We start from the raw sequence: 22,883 nt of genomic DNA, 5'->3' as shown, positions 1-22,883 counted from the left end.
TATTTTTTACCCTATCTGTCCCATATTCTTTTACTCCCAACTACACTTTCCCCAAAAACTTTCTTTACTCACTGTGCGCACTTCACTTTGGGGAGTTCCATCACCTTCCTTCAGTTTTAGTTTCCTCGTACTCAAGTCCCTGTTCGGGCGCCACTTGCTGCGGACCAGCGCAGCTTCCAAATAACGGTGCGGAATTAAGGAAACACACTTTGTCAGAACAAAACCGATGGGACCGGGAGGACTCCTCAAACTGCCTGGCAGCATCTGAGTGTCTCCCAGCCCCAGTTCGCTTTATTATATGGACCTATGCAAATCAAGGACCCTGATACAAAGTTGCACATCAAAGGCTAAGACAGGAACTCTCCCAAGGCAAAAACAGTATACATTAGTGAATTTTACAAACATCTGAAAACAAAGAGTCAGAGGAAGGGCATGTGTATTGCTTCCTGCAACCCAAGGAAGGAAGTGGAGTGGGTGCAAACACTCAGCATCAAAGCCAAATATGGAGATGGAAGGGGGAGAACTTAGCCCCCTGCCAAGCCTCGAATCTATAATGGATTTTTGCCATTACTGGTCCACAACACTTCCTGGTTTAAGAACTGAGTGTTAGTTTTAGTGCATCATCTTGTCATAGATTCACACAAGTTACCACTGATGATAGTGCAGTTGTAGGTAGGTATTTTAACAAGTATAAGGACCAACTTTTTTACGATGAAAAGGAGGACAAAAATAAATTGCAGAAAACAATATCATAAATAAAAGAAACATTTTATTCATTGCAAAAATAATACACTATAATATGATAAATGCATAATAAAAACATTTGTAATATTTTATATTGTAATTATGCTTACATGCCTATTAATTTTTAATAATAATTGTAAGAAAAAAGTACTCATTTAGTAAAACTAAACATCAAACAAAATCACTAATTTGGAGTGATATTCAGGTGTATTTATCATTTTCTAATTTAAAAAGTCTGTTTTATGCAACTTTTTAATCAAAATGTGTTATTAATAGATATGTTTTGAGGTTAGATTTCCACTTTAAAACTCAAATTTTGGGAAAATACTTGTAAATAAAATTATATGTATTTGGAAATTATTAAATAGATAATGAATTAATAAATTGTGAATTGTGCTTACCTGTCTATGATTGAATATTCACTGAGAAAGAAATAATCGTGAGTCTACAATGTTGTATGTGCCATGTCATGTTTCAGTAAGAAGTACTCAAAGCCATTTGTATGCTCTCTCAAGGTCTCCCATGCAGAGCGCATGCATCTCATAATCACACTCACCGCACTGTACTGATCCTTGACAAATCGTCATGTCAAATACAAATATGTCACATCACATACAATGGATTGACTCTGCATCAATCAAATACGGGCATTTACAGATTAGTCTTCCAATATCAAAAAGGAGGACATGAAGGAGGACACTTTTAGAGGGAGGACAGAATTTACAAATAAAGGACTGTCCTCCCTAAAGGAGAACAGTTGGTCACCTTAACAAGTATCATGGCATTAATGATAACTTCAGTATCAGACTTCTTTTCCTTTCTCATCTTACAGAGCATCTCTAGAAGTTCTCTATGTTATAGCCACTAAAGGTTAAAAAGGACACGTGTGGCAAATGGTGAGTGGTGCTGGATGAAGGTCAGCTGTCCAATTTTTAATGGTCTTAACAGCATGGCTTTATCCTGGTGAATTTACCAGAATCTTGTTTTGAGTTTTGCATTTCCTTCCATTTTATCCATGCCTCAGAATTTCTCTGGCTCATGTAGATTGGCTTGTACTCCTTCAACTCATAAGAAAATACAGAATTATAATTAATTTATAATGAAAAATAAATCGTTCAAGCACAGTAGTCATGTCAGTCTAATAAAAGCATTCTCTCTTGATTAAAACAAAGCAAACAAAACAAAAATCTAGGAAGCGAAACTGTAATCAGAATGTTGTTTGGAGTGTTTGGAATCAGAGCAAGGGAAATTAGTTGTATGATTACAATAATAAATGGCCTCAGACTCTGATTGCCTGATTATAATGGTTAGGACTCTGTCACTTGTGACAGACACACAAGTAAAATTATCTTGGGCCAAAAGGGGAATTTATTTAAAAGTACTGGAATAACACTTGGAACTCTAGGAAATTCCATGGAAGAGTTGGACTCCAGAGACTGCAGGGACTAGAAATCCTCCATGATTCTCCTCCTGTTTTCTTCATCTGAGGGTAGGGATGTTACATCCCATGGTACTCATCACAGCAGAGGGACTGGCCCTTTCCTAATAGTCTCTCTCTTCTCTCTTCCTAAGAAGTCCCATGGGAGAGCTCTGACTACATGTGGGCTGGAGGCTATTTGGACCTGTCAGCAATAGGTAGGAATGGTGTGATACGCAGAGCCATGAGGGACAAGCTTGCACCTGGACATTCCAGACAATGAATTAATGTCATTGTTGGCTGCCATCGGCTGGACTGAAACACTGACATTGATGTGCTCTGTCTCTGCTCCCAGAACCAGAGCGGTCTATTTATGCGCCAGGACAATGCTTCCCCAGGATGATGCCTCAACTCCTCTAAAATAATATAAAGTAAATTTCTCCCTTATTTTTCTCACCTCTTGCTTTCATGAGTTTCTCTGAAGGCCATTTTTCTTCTAATGGACTTGTTCTTTTCTTATATTCTTTATTCAGCTACAGCCTGAAGCTGATATCTAAGAGGAAGATTTATGTTGATTTTTCATATTTTTACTCTCAAAAGACCATCTTATTTTAAATTTGATGAAACATATCACTTAAAGATTGTTACCCTGTCCTTCAGATAAAAGGTGGGGACAATCACTAAGAGTTTATAACTTTAAGTCATTCAATATTATAAAAGTTTTCATTTTCTTGAGCCGCATTGATTTTCAAAAAGATGACTTTTAATTTCCACGTCTATTTAAGTTCTCATTGTAAATCTCATATTTCTTTATATCTAATTTCATTTTTATTGCTTTATTCATTCAATAAATATTTTTATTGCCTACCTCATATCAGACTCTATGCTGGGAGGTGATAACAAGAGGAGAAGGGCCTGAGCATGATAGAATGGGTTTCTGCCTGCTCTGAGTGAGTAGAGAGATGCCCAATGCTGCTTTGCAAGGTTGGCCTGCCCAAAGCAACACTCCAATATTTGACTGATAATTATGTCATTTGACTCATAACTTTGGATTGGAATAAGGTAGCGAAATAAGTTCATTGTCATCTATTAACACTTAAACATCTTAACATTACAAATATTTCCATTTGAAATTTATTGAATATTTCCATATAAATATTATTCAAACATTCCTTTATTTACTCATTACCTATTTATAATGCAGGTTAGTATTTTTACCAAATTTGCTTGATATTATTTTAGAGAAATGATTTGTCATCACTTATATAGTCATACAATATATCCACCCTGTTGACAAACATTTGCATCCAGATTTTCACTATTACATAAGGTTGCTTTAAATATCTTTATACATGTCTCCTTGAGTATATATGCAAAGATTTTTTTCTGCTCAGAAATAAAGTTTCTGGGTATTAAGATATATATACTTTCAATTTTGCAAGATACTGCCACCAGTAGTATATGAGTATACCCATTCTTTCATATCCATATACATATTATAGATTTTTTAAATTTTACCAATCTAATGCATATAAAATGGTATGTCATTGTTGTTTTACTTTGCACTTCACTAGTCACTAAATTTAAGACTGAATTTTAAGCCTGAATTTATCTTAAAATATTTATTAGCTATCCAGTTTCCTCTTCTGTGAATCAACAGTTTTTACAGGCTTTGTTTATTTTTCTATGGGATTCTATCTTTCATTGTTGTGTAAGAATGTTTTATTCTGCGTACTAACCTTGTTTTGAACAATTTTATGATATCTTCTTCTAGTCTTTGGTGTCTCTTCTCACTGCTCATGGTGTCTTTTGAACAACAGAAGTTTTAAACTATAATTTAATTATTACCTATATATAACATATCAAACTATAAACTTTTGAGAAATTATATATATATGTATATATACACACATGCATACATGTATGCATATGTAGCATATATTGAGTCATCCATCTATAAACAAAAGTTATTTTATGTCTTTCAACAAATTTTGTGGTTTTTTATAAATGTCTTGTAAATCTTCTATTACATATATTCCTATAGGAACCTTAGAGATTTCATTGCAATTGTAAATGAGATTTTCCACTATGCTTTCTAATGTCTTATTGCTGATATATGAATATACCATTGTTGTGTATTGATCTTATATCCAACAACCTCCCTAAACCTACCTATTGTTATGATTTGAACAGTCCCTTGGATTTTTTTTTTTTTTTTTTTTTTTTGAATTTTTCTGAAGCTGGAAACAGGGAGAGACAGTCAGACAGACTCCCGCATGCGCCCGACCGGGATCCACCCGGCACGCCCACCAGGGGGCGATGCTCTGCCCACCAGGGGGCGATGCTCTGCCCATCCTGGGCGTCGCCATGTTGCGACCCTCCTGGGTGTCGCCATGTTGCGACCAGAGCCACTCTAGCGCCTGGGGCAGAGGCCACAGAGCCATCCCCAGCGCCCGGGCCATCTTTGCTCCAATGGAGCCTTGGCTGCGGGAGAGGAAGAGAGAGACAGAGAGGAAGGCGCGGCAGAGGGGTGGAGAAGCAAATGGGCGCTTCTCCTATGTGCCCTGGCCGGGAATCGAACCCCGGGTCCTCCGCACGCTAGGCCGACGCTCTACCGCTGAGCCAACCGGCCAGGGCCCCCTTGGATTTTTTAATGTAAACAATTTTATCATCTGTGGTTGATGAACATTTTGTTTCTTCCATTTCAATTATTATGCTTCTTTTTTGCTTGTTTAACTGCATTTGCTACAATATCCAGTACTTCATTGAATACAAATGCTGGTAAAGGACTTCCTCACCCCCTTTTTGTTATATCTAAAATATGTTTAATTTTCCTGGACTAACATCAGTCAGGTAAATTCTGTGGAGGGAGAATGAGAAGTTTAGACAGTTTCCTCAATATCTTAGTTCAGGAGTGCCTTCTCCTGTTAGAACAGTGAAGGGAACTTAATTTCATTAATGGCATCTTTCATTTATTTTATTTTATCATTTTATTTTATTTTATTTACTTTGGAAGAAGGGTGGTTCAAGGACCCTTAATTTCTGAGCTTGATTTCATATTTTTCTTTACTAGACCCCCTTACCCCCACCCCCTGCAACTTCCCGAGAAGCAGTGCCTTGCCAAGACTGCCATTGTGGTCTTGTATACTTTCCAAGCCTCTTTCTTGTAAACCAGTGTTCAGATCCTTTAGTCTCAGATTCATTCTCAGTTTTTCCCATTCAGAGAAGGATGCTCTATTTCTGGGTGCATGTCCTCTGTGTTCCATCCCCACTATGGAGTTGCCACTCTCTCCTCTCTTCCATGTAATCCCCGCCTGATTTTGCTGCAGCTTGGGCTCCGGATCTAACTACTGATTCTGGATTGTTCTCCCACCTACATGTTAACTGAAGTTGGTAGTCTTCTCTAGCCTCTGTTACACTATATACATGGACAATTGTGTGATTTTATTTGCTTTGCTGCTGTGTTGTTTGGGAGGATGTATATAGTAATTTTGATTTAAAGAACTGAAGGATCTAGGAATGTTTTACAGTTTTTCTCTATGCCTGTGGAATTGCCATTTTATCTTTGTTAGTCTGTCTTTTGTTGCCTTACATATTCTATATGTTGTGAGATTTGTTACATATTCTCGGTGACTTGTTTCCTTAATCAGTAGATAATAGTTGCTAAATCCTTAGAATTAGTATTTTTTTACTCAGAGTCAATTACATATGATGTTAATATAAGAACTCTAAGTTGCTTTTGGCTGATATTTGTGTGATATATCTTTTTATATCCTTTTACCTTCAAACTTTATTTGAAAATAATTTTATGTATAAAAGCATAAAGCTGGACTATATAGTACATATTGATGTTCAATTTAAGTCTGAGAAAATACTTTCACTGATGGGTTTAACCCCTTTCATTGTGATTTCAAAAATATTTCATTTTATTTTTATAATTTTAATTTGTCTAGTGAGCAGAAACAATCTTCCTCTTTTCCTTTTATTCTCCTTTCCTGCTTTCTATTATATTCGTTTTTCGTTGTTATTGTTTTTTGAAAAATATAATCCCATTTGCTTGTTTGAAAGTTACACTTTGAATTTTTGTTCAATTGCCAGTACTCAGACTTTAGTGTGTATCAGAATCATCTTCAGGGCTTGTTAAAACACAGATTGCTGGGCCCCACCCTCAGAGTTTCTAATTCAGTAGATCTACAGTGAGACCAAAGTGTGGACAGACACACTTCGAGAATGCATTCTTAGCACAAAAGAAAATGGTGCAATCACATGATGTGTGAGCTGGCTGCCAGCATTAACATGGCATATTGTTTTACAGAAAACTTTATTCTAGTAGAAAGAGTACTCTTTATAGTAGCCATAAAAAGTATAGTATAGTAAATATGCAAATAAATAATGTAGTCATTTATTATCATTATCAAGTACTATGTACTCTACATAACTGTACGTGCTATATTTTTATATATAATAGGTTTGTTGACACCAGCATTACCACAAACACATGAGTAATTTGTTATGCTACAATGACAACTACTATACCACTAGGCAATAGAAATTTCAGCTCCATTATAATCTTATGGAACCTTTGTCATATATTCAGTCCATCATTGATTGAAATCCCATTCTGTGTCATATGACAGTATTTGAATTTCTTTAACAAGCTCCCAGATAATGCTAATGCTACTACTTTAGAAACCACACCTTGAAAGTGTTACAGGCATTGGTGATTATCACCAGAATTCTAAAAATTACCTGTATCATTTAACTGTTTTGAATTGGACCTTCCTGTTTTAGAATTCTTTTTTTTTTTTTTGTGGTAGAGACAGAGAGAGTCAGAGAGAGGGACAGACAGACAGGAAGGGAGAGAGATGAGAAACATCAATTCTTCGTTGTGGCTCCTTAATTGTTCATTGATTGATTTCTCACATGTGTCTTGATCGGAGGGCTACAGCAGACCGAGTGACCCCTTGCTTGAGCCAGGGACCTTGGTCCAAGCTGGTGAGCCTTGCTCAAACCAGATGAGCCCATGCTCAAGCTGGCGACCTCGGGGTCTCAAACCTGGGTCCTCTGCATCCTAGTCCAATGCTCTATCCACTGCGTCATTGCCTGGTCAGGCCAGAATTCTTTTATTTGTTGAACTCTCTTATCTTCCCACCAGCTGAGCCATGCATTAAAATGTTTAACTTTCCTTGTACTTAATATTTTTAGTACAATTTTTAGAGGAGTTTCTTTGGCCATCTAGTTTTATAATATTGTCAAGAACAGAAGTAGAGCTTTAATTTTTCATTGAAGAATAACTTCCCCCCACCATCAGTTATAATCAGAAAGAAACTTTTTGACAGGTTTCCCTGGACTGGTTACTGGAGTTTTTTGGTCTCTATTATATGGTGGCACAACCTTTCATAACTCTTGGCAATGAGTAGGAGTTTAGCTCTTTGCCTTCTGTGAACCCACCCAAGGCCATGACTTCTGCCCTTGATATGCAGTTCAAACTCCAGCCCCTATGGTTGGGACATCAGCTTATGGCTTCCCATTCTAATGAGTACACTCTTTATTTCTAGCACTTCATGGTTTCCTTTTGAGCTTGGCTGTGCTTATACACTTAGGGGGAGGAAGTACGTATTTCATGTACATTTCTGTGTGTTTAATGGGGTGGAGGTTGGGGAAGCTATGTTATTTCAGTCCTCCTGGTTGTCTTCTGTTATCTTTTCAGTTATCATCTATCAGAATGTAAGGCATAAAACATGTTTGAGAGGCAGAAAATGGATGGTAAGGAATCCCAAAAGTCTGGAATGTACCTGAGCTCAGGGACTTGGGATTGGTAGCATATAATTAGCACAGGAGAGAGGTAGATGGTGCTGAATTAGGGGTAATGAAGGAGGGGCACACTGCTGGTGGTAGGTAACAATATAAATAAGACTGATAGAGCTGTGGGTTTTAAAACTTTTAGTAGGGCCAATCATTCTTGAAATGTTTTTATTTTATGTAGCATATATACCACTAAAAATTTTAAGTATTTTTGTTTTTGAAGTCATTCTTTTCTCAGATATTGACTTATCCCTCCTAGGTGTGCATTGACGACGTATGCTGAAAACTACACTTCACCGTATGATTATAAGCCACTTGTGAGTATAAGAGGGCTGGAAAGCCATATTCTAATACTTATTTATACACATAAAATGATTCTTTACAACTAGTGTAAACAGTAAAGCTTGGGAAGAAAGGACACATCACTGAGATTTATGATGTTTTATATTTATTTAGAAATATTTTTTATTTGAGGGAGTCAATAGAATGTTTTATGATTTATTTTTAGATGTTAATTGATCTCAGGGAGAAGATATTGCAGTGTCCAGAACATATTAGTTGCTTTCTTCCTCATCCTGTTTTATTATCTCTGTCCCTAAATTTAATTTATCTGGAATAAGAACCTACCTTTCTATTCTTTTATATTGTATTGACACATAACAATAAATGGCTTAATTTAGCTCTGGGAAATGTCTATGTTAATAAAATATGTCCAGTTTATAACTTTAATAGACCTGTACTTAAAAAATACACAACAGAACCAGAACAAGGCCGCATATTATTAGCCTTGTTCTGAAACACTTAAGCAATACAATAGATACGAGATTTGACTATTTAAAAAGAGAAGAAAAAAGTTATCTTTATTTTAAGATGGTATGATTATCTTCTTAGTAGAACCATGATATTAAACTGAGAATTAAAATAAATAAGACCATTTAGTAAGTTGAGTAAATACCATATAAGCATATGAAAAACAGTATTTTTCCTTTGTATCAGCACTAACTGGGTAGAAAACTATAAAATAAAAAGCATATGATTACTTTAGCAACACAATTTAAAATATTTCTGTGCAGAAAACTTTAGATTAATAAGATCAACAGAAAAGATGTGGGAGATTGTTTCCAAAGATGGCAGCTGCCCTGTTGGGGCAGGCCGCTTGCCCAGCAAGATGCAAATGTTTCCCTGCTTTTTGAAACTGGACTGTCAGGTCCTGGGTTTGATCAGCAGAACATGACAAAAGTGACCCTGTGACAGATCTAGGCCTAGTTTTTAAAAGACTGTTCCCAACTTTTGGAGCCCTGAGCCACTTTGTAAGAAATCCAGGCTACTGTGCTAGAGGGAGAAGCAGGGAAAAGAAAGACTGCTGAGCTTGACTTATAAATGAAGAAGCCATCTTGGACATCTAGCCTAGTTGGGCCTGGACTCCAACTTCAGTTGCCATCTGACTGCAACCCATAAGACAGGGGTCCCCAAACTTTTTACACAGGGGGCCAGTTCACTGTCCCTCAGACTGTTGGAGGGCCGTACTATAAAAAAACTATGAACAAATCCCTATGCATACTGCACATATCTTATTTTAAAGTAAAAAAAAAAAGGGAACAAATACAATATTTAAAATAAAGAACAAGGAAATTTAAATCAACAAACTGACCAGTATTTCAATGGGAACTATGCTCCTCTCACTGACCACCAATGAAAGAGGTGCCCCTTCCAGAAGTGCAGCGGGGGCCAGATAAATGGCCTCAGGGGGTCGCATGCGGCCCATGGGCCGTAGTTTGGGGACCCCTGCCATAAGAGATTCCAAAAAAGATAATAAATTTTTGTGTGTAACCATTAATTTTTAAGTATACACTCCAATAAATCTCAAATAAAAGGGAATAGACTAGAAAACCATTTGAGGACTGGAAAACTAAATTAATTATAAAAGAAATTTATAAATTTAATACTCAACAGGGTGAAGATGAGGTAAGATGGATTATTTTGTCTGTTACCAGGCAAATTGTCAATTGTTTTCATCTTTCTGGAAAGGAATTTGGCAGTATGTACTATTAGATCTAATAATTTTCCTAAGAAATTTCCCCAAAGAAAAATAATCTAAAATCCAAAGATACTCACCACTGGACTATTTATAATGGTAAAACTTGGAAAGTGCCTAATGTTTTAGTATTAGAAAGAGTACTAATTGAATATGCTCTAATCACATGGTGAGATTATTACAGCCTTTATAACATCCATAGATAGTGTCTTGATAAATTTTATTTAACTTAAAAATAACATTAAGATATAAAATTGAACATATATTTTATCAAAACTATAAAAATATGGAGAAACAAACTGAAGCAACTGTCAATATGCTATTGAAGTTGGCCGTTGAATGGTGAGATTGTAGGTGATTTTCTTCATCTTTACATTTTTCAGCCTGATTTTCTGTTTATAATCAGAAAAAAAAAACCCACAAGGAAATAAATGTTATTTTTAAAAATGCAGGTCAGGTTCATTTCCTTATATACATTAAACTTGGTTACAACTCAAAACCAGAGGAAGTTGAAGACATAATTAAAAACTCACAAAGTTCAAAGGACTAATTTCCCCGTAGGCAGAAATGTAAAGAATGTGGTCTGTAGTATCAGAGCACATAAGTCTATAGCCATTGTGCTACATATTTATGGTTTTAATTTTTGCAGCATTATATCTAATGTTTCTCCATTGCTATTTCCACAGTAACAGCACAGTATGCCATGGCAGTTGCTTGGCTTTAGTTTTGTTTATTCACTCTTGAATTTCATGCCAAAGTAATTGATTTTTTTTTTTTAGATTCTTTTTTTTTCTTTTTTTAAAATTTATTAAATTTAATGCAGTGACATTGATAAATCAGGGTACATATGTTGAGAGAAAACACCTCTAGATTATTTTGACATTTGATTGTGCTGTATACCTCTCCCCCAAAGTTAAATTGTCTTCTGTCACCTTCTATCTGGTTTTCTTTGTGCCCCTCCCCTCCCCCAACCCCTCTCTCCTTCTTCACCCTATCCCCCCTGCCCCCACCCCCCACCCCTATTGCCATCACATTCTTATTCATGTCTCTGAGTCTCATTTTTATGTCCCTTCTATGTATGGATTCATCTTAGTTTTTTTTGTGTTTTTTTTTTCTGATTTACTTATTTCACTCCGTATAATGTTATCAAGGTCCATCCATGTTATTGTAAATGATCCGATGTCATCATTTCTTATGGCTGAGTAGTATTCCATAGTATATATGTACCAAAGCTTTTTAATCCACTCATCCTCTGACGGACACTTGGGCTGTTTCCAGATCTTCGCTATTGTGAACAATGCTGCCACAAAAATGGGGGAGCATTTTTCCTTTTGGAGCCGTTCTATGGTGTTCTTGGGGTATATTCCTAAAAGTGGGATAGCTGGGTCAAAAGGCAGTTCGATTTTCAGTTTTTTGAGGAATCTCCATACTGTTTTCCACAGTGGCTGCACCAGTCTGCATTCCCACCAGCAGTGCAGGAGGGTTCCCTTTTCTCCACATCCTCGCCAGCACTTATTCTGTGTTGTTTTGTTGATAAGTGCCATTCTGCCTGGTGTGAGGTGATATCTCATTGTGGTTTTAATTTGCATTTCTCTAATGATTAGTGATGTTGAGCATTTTTTCATATGCCTATTGGCCATCTGTATGTCCTCTTTGGAGAAGTGTCTATTCATCTCTTTTGCCCATTTTTGGATTGGGTTGTTTATCTTCCTGGTGTTGAGTTTTACAAGTTCTTTATAAATTTTGGTTATTAACCCCTTATCAGACATATTGTCAAATATATTCTCCCATTGTGTAGTTTGTCTTTTTATTCTGTTCTTGTTGTCTTTAGCTGTGCAAAAGCTTTTTAGTTTGATATAGTCCCATTTGTTTATCCTGTCTTTTATTTCACTTCCCCATGGAGATAAATCAGCAAATATATTGCTCTGAGAGATGTTCGAGAGCTTACTGCCTATGTTTTCTTCTAAGATGCTTATGGTTTTACGGCCTACATTTAAGTCTTTTATCCATTTTGAGTTTATTTTTGTGAGTAGTGAAAGCTGGTGATCTAGTTTCATTTTTTTGCAGGTAGCTGTCCAATTTTCCCAACACCATTTGTTAAAGAGGCTGTCTTTACTCCATTGTATTGTCTTACCTCCTTTGTTAAATATCAGTTGTCCATAGAACTGTGGGTTTATTTCTGGGTTCTCTGTTCTGTTCCATTGATCTATATGCCTGTTCTTATGCCAGTACCAGGCTGTTTTGAGTACAATGGCCTTGTAGAATAACTTGATATCTGGAAGTGTGATACCTCCCACTTTATTCTTCTTTTTTAGGATTGCTGAGGCTATTCGTGTTCTCTTTTGGTTCCATATAAATTTTTGAAATATGTGGTCTATATCTTTGAAGTATGTAATTGGTATTTTCATTGGTATTGCATTGAATTTATAGATTGCTTTGGGTAATATAGACATTTTAATGATGTTTATTGTTCCTAACCATGAGCACGGTATATGCTTCCACTTGTTTGTATCTTCCTTGATTTCTTTTATCAATGCTTTGTAATTTTCCGAGTACAAGTCTTTAGTCTCTTTGGTTAAGTTTATTCCTAGGTACTTTATTTTTTAGGTTGTAATTGTGAAGGAGATTGTTTTCTTAATTTCTCTTTCTGACTGTTCATTGTTGGTGTATAAAAATACCTCTGATTTCTGAGTATTGATTTTATATCCTGCCACTTTGCTGAATTCATTTATCAGGTCCAGTAACTTTTTGACTGAGACTTTAGGGTTTTCTATATACAATATCATATCATCTGCAAATAATGATAGTTTTACTTCTTCTTTTCCAACTTGAATGCCTTTTATTTCTTCTTCTTGTCTGATTGCTGTTTCTAGGACTTCCAGGACCATGTTAAATAAGAGTGGTGAAAGGGGGCACCCCTGCCTTGTTCCTGATCTTAAGGGTATTGCTTTTAATTTTTTCCCATTGAGTATGATGTTGGCTGTGGGTTTCTCATAGATGGCTTTTATCATGTTGAGGTATGTTCCCTATATTCCCACTTTGCTGAGAGTTTTGATCATGAATGGGTGCTGGATTTTATCAAATGCTTTTTCTGCATCTATTAATATTATCATATGGTTTTTCTCCTTCTTTTTGTTTATGTGATGAATCACATTGATTGATTTACGAATATTGTACCAGCCTTGCCTCCCCAGAATAAATCCCACTTGATCATAGTGTATGATTTTTTCCATATATTGCTGGATCCGGTTTGCTAATATTTTGTTGAGGATTTTAGCATCTATATTCATCAGAGATATCGGACTATAATTTTCTTTCTTTGTGTTGTCTTTGCCTGGTTTTAGAATCAGAATTATGCTCACCTCATAAAAGGAGCTTGGAAGTCTTCCTTCCTCTTGAATTTTTTGAAATAGTTTGAGAAGGATAGGAGTTAGTTCTTCTTTGTCTATTTGGTAGAATTCCATTGTGAAGCCATCGGGCCCCGGACTTTTCTTTGTTGGGAGTTTTTTGATAACTGTTTCTATCTCATTTGTTGTAATCTGTCTGTTTAGGTTTTTCTGATTCTTCCAGATTGATTTTTGGAAGATTGTATGCTTCAAGGAAATTGTCCATTTCATCTAGGTTGTCTAGTTTTTTGGCATACAGTTCTTCATAGTATTTTCTTACAATATTTTGTATTTCTGTTGTGTCAGTTGTTATTTCTCCTCTCTCATTTCTAATTTTATTTATTTGAGTCCTCTCTCTCTTTTTCTTGGTGAGTCTACTTAAAGGTTCATCAATCTTGTTTACCTTTTCAAAGAACCAGCTCCTAGTTTCATTGATCCTCTGTATTGTTTCTTTAGCCTCTATGTCATTTATTTCTGCTCTGATCTTTATTATTTCCTTCCTTCTACCTCATTTGGGCTTTACTTGCTGTTCTTTTTCTAGTTCTTTTAGATGCAGGGTTAAGTTGTTTATTTGAGCTTTTTCTAGCTTCTGAAAGTGTGCCTGTAGTGCTATGAACTTCCCTCTCAGCACTGCTTTCGCTGTGTCCCATAAATTTTGAGTTGTTGTGTGCTCATTGTCATTCGTTTCTAGGAATTTTTTAATTTCTTCTTTGATCTCATTCTTAATCCATTCATTATTTTACACCCTGCTATTTAGTTTCCATGTGTTTGAGAATTTTTGAGCTTTTCTGTTGTGATTCATTTCTAGTTTTATGCCGTTGTGATCGGAGAAAGTGCTTGATATGATTTCAGTCTTCTTAAATTTGTTGAGAGCACTTTTGTGCCCTAACATGTGGTCTATCCTAGAGAATGTACCATGAGCACTTGAAAAGAATGTATATTCTGCTGCTTTAGGGTGAAAGGTTCTGAAGATATCTATTAAATCGAGTTGATCTAGTGTTTCCAATAAGTCTGCTGTTTCTTTGTTAATTTTCTTTCTTGAGGATCTATCTAGTGATGTTAATGGGTTATTGATATCCCCTACTATTATAATATTGCTGTTGATCTCGCCCTTTAAGTCCATCAAAGTCTGCTTTATATATTTGGGTGCTCCTATATTAGGTGCATAGATATTTATAATAGTTATATCTTCCTGTTGGATTGCTCCCTTTATCATTATGTAGTGGCCTTCTTTATCTCTTACTATATCCTTTGTTTTAAAGTCCAATTTGTCTGATATAAGTATTGCTACCCCAGCTTTTTTTTCATTTCCGTTTGCATGAAATGTTTTTTTCCATCCTTTTACCTTCAATCTATGTGTGTCTTTTGTTCTAAGGTATGTCTCTTGTAGACAACATATGTATGGGTCCTGTTTTCTTATCCACGCAGCTACCCTATGTCTTTTGATTGGATCATTTAATCCATTTACATTTAAGGTTATTATTGATATGTAGTTGTTTATTGCCATTTTCTTTTTTAAAGGTGTATTCCTGTTTTGCTATATTCTTTTCCCACTTTGATCTATTTACAGCAGGTCCCTTAACATTTCCTGCAGCATTGGTTTGGTTGTAATGAATTCCTTGAGTTGTTTTTTGTCTGGGAAGCTTTTTATTTCTCCTTCGATTTTAAACGATAGCCTTGCTGGATAAAGTAGTCTTGGTTGTAGGTTCTTGTTCTGCATTACTTTAAATATTTCTTGCCATTCCCTTCTGGCCTCAAGTGTTTCTGTTGAGAAGTCAGATGTCATCCTTATGGGGGCTCCTTTGTAGGTGATAACTTTTTTTTTCTCTTGCAGCTTTTAATATTTTCTCTTTATCGCTTAGCTTTGGTATTTTAATTATGATGTGTCTTGGTGTAGGTTTCTTTGGGTTTCTCTTTAATGGAGTCCTCTGTGCTTCTTGGACTTGTGAGAGTTTCTCTTGTATTAATTTAGGAAAGTTTTCAGCTATGATATGATTGAACAACATCTCTATTCCTTGTTCTTTTTCTTCTTCTTCAGGAACCCCTATGATGCGGATGTTATTTCTCTTCATGTTGTCACAGAGCTCTCTAAGGGTTTCCTCTGACTTTTTGAGTCTCTTTTCTCTTTTCTTCTCTGTTTTCATGCCTTCATTCCAGTTGTCCTCTAATTTGCTGATTCGATCCTCTGCTCTATCTATCCTGTTTTTAATTTTTTCCATTGTGGTCTTTATTTCTGATATTGTATTTGTCATCTCCGACTGATTCTTTTTTATACTTGCTATTTCTTTATTTAGGTGTTCGTAGTGACCATCCATTGTTGTTCTAAGATCCCTAAGCATCCTTACAATCATTATTTTGAACTCCGCATCTGGAAGTTTGATTATTTCCATATCACTCAGTTCATCTCCTGAAGTTGTCACTTGTGGTTTCATTTGGATTGCACTTTTTTGTCTTCTCATGGTGTTTTATTTGTAGAGTTGGTTGAGTCTAGGCTTGGTGTTGTCTGCCTCCAGTTTTCAGTTGTGTTATTTCTAGGTCTTATTAGGTTGGTATCAGCTGTTATCTGTAATTCACCTTCGGATTTGGGCAGCTTTGAAGTCTTGATTTGTTTGTTTTCTTAACAGGTGATAGTCTTGTTTACTGATCTCAGCAGGGGGCTTCCTTGAAACTGTATCCAGGAATGCGATGGGTGTAACCTGAGACTCTGAAGGCCTCTTTAGCCAGCTAATCTCACTGGGGGCAGGGTGTTTTCTCAGCTTCAGTAGGGGGAGGTGTATCTCAGATCTCCATGGAGACCTGAGTTACTGCCCCTTCTCCCCACTTCTTGTTTTCAGCTGTGTCATGTTGCGCTGATTGGAGCTGGATAGATGTCCAGAGATCTCTGATCCAGAAGCAATTCAGCTCTGTTTTGTGAAAGGTTCAGTCCCTCCCCCAGCTATGGCCACCTCCAGCACGGATGAGTCAGCTTTTTTAGTTTGTTTCCTGCATTCCTTAGCCCCTCACAGTCTGTCCCTCTCCCTGTCCTTTTCACTTGGGAGATAAGCTGGTCTTTTCAACACACCTCACTCCCTGGTCGCCAGGTAAGTGGCTGTGAGCAGTAGTTTCTGCTTTTTTCCCTATGTGAGATCCTCTCTGAGCTCTCAGCCTCACCCCCCACCCATTCCTGTAAGCAGAGGAGATTCAGGTGCTCCCTACCAGGATTGTGGCTTCTTCTTTGCTCCTTGGTTTTTGAGAGCTGTTCTTGCAGTTCAGAGTTGGTTTTTCATGCTGATTTTTCCTAAATTGATTTGTATTCCAGTTTGGTGGTGAGAGCTGGGCGTCTGTGCGTCCGCCTACTCCACTGCCATCTTCTGAATGAATCCCAAAGTAATTGATTTTGAGACATGTTTTTAGCTCTGCTTTCTAGCACCCCCATTTAATGAATGCTTGCAATTACATACTTATACTATACAGAAATATTTTATTTTATTTATTTATTTATTTATTTATTTATTGTATTTTTCTGAAGCTGGAAACCGGGAGAGACAGTCAGACAGACTCCCGCATGCGTGCGACCAGGATCCACCCAGCATGCCCACCAGGGGGCGACACTCTGCCCACTAGGGGGCGATGCTCTGCCCCTCCAGGGTGTCGCTCTGTCGTGACCAGAGCCACTTCAGCACCTGGGGCAGAGGCCAAGGAGCCATCCCCAGCGCCCGGGCCATCTCTGCTCCAGTGGAGCCTTGCTGCATGAGGGGAAGAGAGAAACAGAGAGGAAGGAGAGGGGGAGGGGTGGAGAAGCAGATGGGCGCTTCTCCTGTGTGCCCTGGCCAGGAATCAAACCCAGGACTTCTGCACGCCAGGCCGACGCTCTACCACTGAGCCAACCGGCCAGGGCCAGAAATATTTTAAATTACAATAGTGGATGGTTAAATAACATCAGAATAGTGACTGAAGTTACCTTGTATATAAAAAGGTGTATACTTCACAAAATACTAACAAATTAAGAAGAACATTTTTTGACTTGTTAGGTATTTTATTTACCATGTGACCTTGGCATACATAGTTCACTACTCACTCAGGCTACCACCGTTGTAATTATGTAGTTTGTGAAATCTTAAAATGTTTGGGTTCATGTTTCAAATTTTGTGTGTGAATTGCAACTTTATTAATTTTTATATTATGGGCTCTTATATTTGTTTAAATGCATATTTACATAAAGTAGAACAGTATTATGGGAAGCTTAAAGAAAATACAAGTTTTCACACTGTAGCCCTAGAAATAAGTAAGGAAATACAGAGTATTAAAAAGTTATAAATTAATTTTCAAAGAGAAAAATGAAAGAGAATTACAAGCTACTTCTTTAGAACTTCATTCCTTACACAGTGTTTATTATGGCTCACCTAATTTTAGTGAGAAATATCTTCTTTAGAAGCTTCCCCATTTTTCCCCCAAAGAACCAAAATCGAGTATTAGTTTCAGAGAATGTAGTGTTTCATGGCTGGCTGTTTATAAGATTCATGAACCTTTTGGACAGGGACAAGTAAGTTGAGGATAAGAGTGTCTATGGAATACACTCAGGATGAGTAATGAAAAGAATTAGCTCAGGCAGGGACTAGCAAACTCAGAAAGTTGAAGGGCCAAGGGAATGAGAATGTTGAGAAAAAAGAACAAGCATGGTGGTAGTGAAAGAGTGAGAAAGCTAGAAAAATTGGAGGTAAGGAGCAAGAAGGAAATACTGCATTTATTGGAATTTCGGAGGTAGAACAATTCTGGGAAATAACAGAATCCAGGATGTGGCTATGGGAGTGAGATTCTAAATGGAATCAAAGCCAATGAATGACTTGAGAAGGTGAGAAAATGTAAAGCAAAGGATTGGCTAGTTCCTAAATAGGGGTGTTGGAAATCGAACTGCAGACAGCAGGAAAAAAGGGTGGGGCCAGAGACTGGGTCAGACCATCCAGCGCACATTAAACTTCAGGAGCACTTTGGAGGTTGATTTCTCCTCCCAGCCGTGCAGCTACCATTTGGGTCCATCTAGTTGGTCAGTATCATGTGTGAAGTACCATTTTGTTTTTCTAAATATGACTGCCTACTGAATTTTCTTTAAATCAAAAAGTGTTGCATATTCAAATTCATTCAAGGGTAAAAGCTGAGGAAGTTTTTAATAGAGAATTATATTTTAAAGTTGACATACTTTCCAAATTGACCACACAGGATTCTGCAGTTAAGAGGCTACATCTGTTTAAGAATTATTCCTTGTAACAGCAGAATTGGCCTGTCCTACCACCAGCCCTCTATGTACTGATACGGATATAGCATTGTTAAAATGTTAATATTTTTGTGCTAATTGAAAGTCAGCTGTGGCCTTGAATCTCCCAGAACCCTGCCACATCAGTAGCCCTACGCCCTTCCCTGACCTCGCAGGACCCATGACAGCATGATAACTTTCCTAGGCCTTAGGCACTTTTACCTTCATGGGCTCCTTCTTCCATTAAAAAATATAAATAGATACTAAGTTTTACAACTGTAAATATAAAGACAAATATAATGAAAAGTGGATTATATTCACTTTTTGGATTTAAAAGCTTATTAAAGAAGAACATTTTTAGGCTATATTTTTCATTGGCATTTTGTAAAGATTACCCATCTTTTCTCCCTTCTTTTATATCTCCTTGCCTATTTTGACTAAATTGTTGTATTTTATGGTTGACCCTGTTATTGTTAACATTCTTGAAATTATTGCCATAAATGAGTGAGTATCATTACATAAAACTAGAGCATACAATACTCATTTTGGGGGGGAGAGGGAAATACTTTTGGACTTCCATACCCTATTTTAAGCAAAATTTTCTGTATTATAGGTGCCAAAGTTTCCTTCTTTGAGATTTTTATGAATGTTATATTAACACCATCATTTCCTGGCTTAGCTAGGAATTTCTATCATTTAAGAGAGTTAGCCTTTCAAAATGGCATCTGTGTTTTTTTCCATGTGGTAAAATATATATAATATAATATTTACTATTTTAACCTTTTTTTAGTGTGCAATTTAGTGGTCTAATTATAGTTACTTTGCTGTTACGTTCATTTTTTAAATTCTGTTTTTAAAAGAAATGGAAGCATTTTTGTCAGCTTCCAAAAGGAGTGTGGGCCCTAGGCACTGGGCTTCCTGTGCCTCATGGCTGAGTAGACCCAGCCCAGACCTTCTGTATGTTTAACACCTGCCTGACCAGGGGCCTCTGAGACTTGCTTAGTTTGATTGGCTGGTTTTATATTGATTGATAAATATTCTTGAGTATTATCCAAGACAAAAATGCAACTTGGTGAGGAGTTAGAAGTGGACAACATCTTAGGAGCCTTGTATTGTTTAATTGGGCTCATTTACATGAAAGAAACTCCCCTGAGGTTGGAGCTGCCTTTAGTTTTCTGCCTCCTAAGAAGGGATGCCTCAAAGGGTCTTAAAAAGAAGACAAGGACAAGAATAACTTGCCGAAAAATACTAAAAGCCGGGACAGAAAGTGAACCTTGAATAGGGTAGGGAATCTGTGGGAAACATCACTTCTCTGAACTAAATTAGGTTTTAGTTCCCACTTCTGCAATTTTTTATCAGTAGAAAAAGTGTGTGTGTGTGTGTGTGTGTGTGTGTGTAGTATAGAATAAAATGTGGTTTTGCCAAACTTCTTAGAAAATTAAGGCTGTTAACAGGGTAATTTTCCAGGGTCTATGATGTGTCTGCATGACTTTCATTTTAGTTCTGCTTTTCTTTGTACTGCATCATAATATATCTGCTATTTAATTTCCTCCTTTTTGTTCTGTTAATGTTCTGACTCAATATCTACTAACAAAAAAAAAAAAGCCATTTGTTAATATACTTGCTCCTCTTATTATACATTATTACCTGAAACAATAAAAAGTTTTAGATTCTTCAGCAAATGAAGTGGCCAGGTGAAATTAGAGAAGAGAGAAGAGGTCATATAGTTGTACCTTGTATCTTTTTATTGATGCCAGTGTATTCTAAAATGCTGCTGCTAGTTAACTATGAAAATAGTCTTCTATTACTTAGATTCAGAAGGAGATGGTGGCTTTCCTGAACCTAAATTTCATCCCTGAAAGATCTCAGTATATGTTGTACGTTTGTGTGCTGACCTTGTACATATATACTTAGGCATGATTTTGTAGTTCATAAGCAGACTGCTCTCTTTCTAAGTCTATGACATTGTCTCAGCACCAAGGGACCATATTTTCTAGGTCCCAGCTTCAACCTCGGGTTCTGCTGGTAGTTGCTTATATAGTTCCACAGGCCTCTCATAGCTTCCCTCAGTTAATTGGAATACAATAGGATTTTCCTTATTGATTGCCCTCAGTAATGTGGGTGGGCCTTGTTAGTCAGTTGATGGTCACCTTTAGAACAAAAACCTGAGGTTTCTTGGGGAAGAAGGGATCCTGTATCAACACCTGTAATGTAAAAATCCTGCCTGAGCTTCCAACCTCACATTCATGTGAGCCAATTCCTTAAAATCTTAGTCTCTCTGTTTCTCTCTCTCTCTCTCTCTCTCTCTCTCTCTGGAGAAACTTCACTGAGATAGACAGAAAGATATTTATGAGCTATCTGGCATTTAATTCTACTATTTGATTTGATTCTCTTTTATTGATCCCAACCCTTTCATTGATCCTGTTTCATCCTAAGTTATTTATTTAATACCAAGTAATCATTTTGATTTAAGGACCTTGGCAGACATTTAATTCATCAATTTGAAAATTAGAAAATAATTTTTTTTTTTTTTTTTTACAGAGACAGAGAGTCAGAGAGAGGGATACATAGAGACAGACAGACAGGAACAGAGAGAAATGAGAAACATTAATCATTAGTTTTTTGTTGCGACACCTTAGTTGTTCATTGATTGCTTTCTCATATGTGCCTTGACCGTGGGCCTTCAGCAGACCGAGTAACCCCTTGCTCAAGCCAGCGACCTTGGGCCCAAGCTGGTGAGCCTTGCTCAAACTCAATGAGCCCATGCTCAAGCTAGCAACCTCGGGGTCTCGAACCTGAGTCCTTTGTGTCCCAGTCCAATGCTCTGTCCACTGTGCCATTGCCTGGTCAGGCAGAAAATAAATATTATTACTTCTGCTCATCTTATGTATCACCAACTATTAAGGAATTGTGGGTATCTATTTCCAGGAAACTCACTTCTTAATTATTTTTTGGTAGTGTGTCCTTTTAGTAGAAAGAGCTCAATTTTTTCTGTAATAATACTTACACTTAATATTGACTTCTGTAGTTTAGTAACCATGATCTCCTTTTCTTGTTTCTCCTTAAGTCATAAAGCTCAACTTTACTTCAGGGAACTTAGGATAGTGAGAGATTTCATTTTCCTCTTTCTTGATTATCTTTAATTTCTACAGTGAACATATTTGACTTCTATAATAGAGAAAACAAAAAATAATTAAAATTGAGAAAATTTTAAGTCTCAAATGTATACCTAATTATACCATTACAAATATAAAATAGGTGCCTGGGTGGGGTTGGAATGGGGCTGAGTGAGAAAGGTAAAGCAAAGACAAAACAAAGCAAATCCCCACAACTATAGACACAGACATCAGTATGGTGATTACCAGAGGGAAAGAGGGAGGGTACAGAGGAATAAATGGTGATGGAAAGAGACTTGACTTTCATTGGTGAACATACCATACTTCATACAGATGATGTATTATAGAATTGTACACCTAAAATTTATATAATTTTGTTAACCAGTGTTACCCTAATAAATCAATAAAAAGTTAAGAAAATATAAAACAGTTGCAGATGTCCTCATATAATGTAGACCAGGGGTCTCAAACTCGCGGCCCGCCAAACAATTTTGTGCGGCCCGCAGACTAATCCATGAAGTTCAAAATATTTTGGATAAAATTAAGTAAGCCTAGGGGCCTACTTGTATTTTTCATTTCTCTAGCATCCTAGCTAGATATTAGCTTAGTTAACACAGTTGTGATGCGAACTACAGTTTCTGGTCGTTTTGTGACACTGAGTAAACTGCATGTACGATTGTGCTTGTTGTACTGATTTTTTTTTGTTTTCAACTGCAGTGAGAAAAGTGTTGCATAACAGTTGCCTTTTGTAGACCTAGTGCGGCCCGCCGAATGGCTGTGATCTTGCTCTGCGGCCCACATGCTGAGTTGAGTTTGAGACCCCTGATGTAGACTAAAGAATGAGAAAAATTATATCTATTTTTATGTCATTAAGATAGTAGAACCGGCCCTGGCCAGTTGGATCAGCGGTACAGCGTCGGCCTGGCATGCGGGGGACCTGGGTTCGATTCCCGGCCAGGGCACGTAGGAGAAGCGCCCATTTGCTTCTCCCCCCTCCCCCCTTCCTCTCTGTCTCTCTCTTCCCCTCCCGCAGCCAAGGCTCCATTGGAGTAAAGATGGCCCGGGCGCTGGGGATGGCTCCTTGGCCTCTGCCCCAGGTGCTAGAGTGGCTTTGGTCGCGGCAGAGCGACGCCCTGGAGGGGCAGAGCAT

At 37.2% G+C, this 22,883-nt stretch overlaps 1 protein-coding gene across 1 annotated transcript in view; it reads left to right on the top strand.

Moving 5' to 3' along the window:
• The window catches only part of CFAP95 (cilia and flagella associated protein 95), a 146,208-nt gene that overhangs the window by 109,251 nt on the left and 14,074 nt on the right, over window positions 1–22,883 (top strand). The window contains exon 5 of the mRNA XM_066254727.1: window positions 8,226–8,283. Coding sequence (XP_066110824.1) covers window positions 8,226–8,283 — 58 coding nt within the window. The remainder of the gene's footprint in view (window positions 1–8,225; window positions 8,284–22,883) is intronic.

The sequence above is a fragment of the Saccopteryx bilineata genome, chromosome 2 (assembly GCF_036850765.1).
Source record: "Saccopteryx bilineata isolate mSacBil1 chromosome 2, mSacBil1_pri_phased_curated, whole genome shotgun sequence".
Taxonomy (NCBI): Eukaryota; Metazoa; Chordata; class Mammalia; order Chiroptera; family Emballonuridae; genus Saccopteryx; species Saccopteryx bilineata.
Note: the sequence above shows the minus strand (reverse complement) of the source record. Positions and strands in the feature narration are given on the sequence as shown.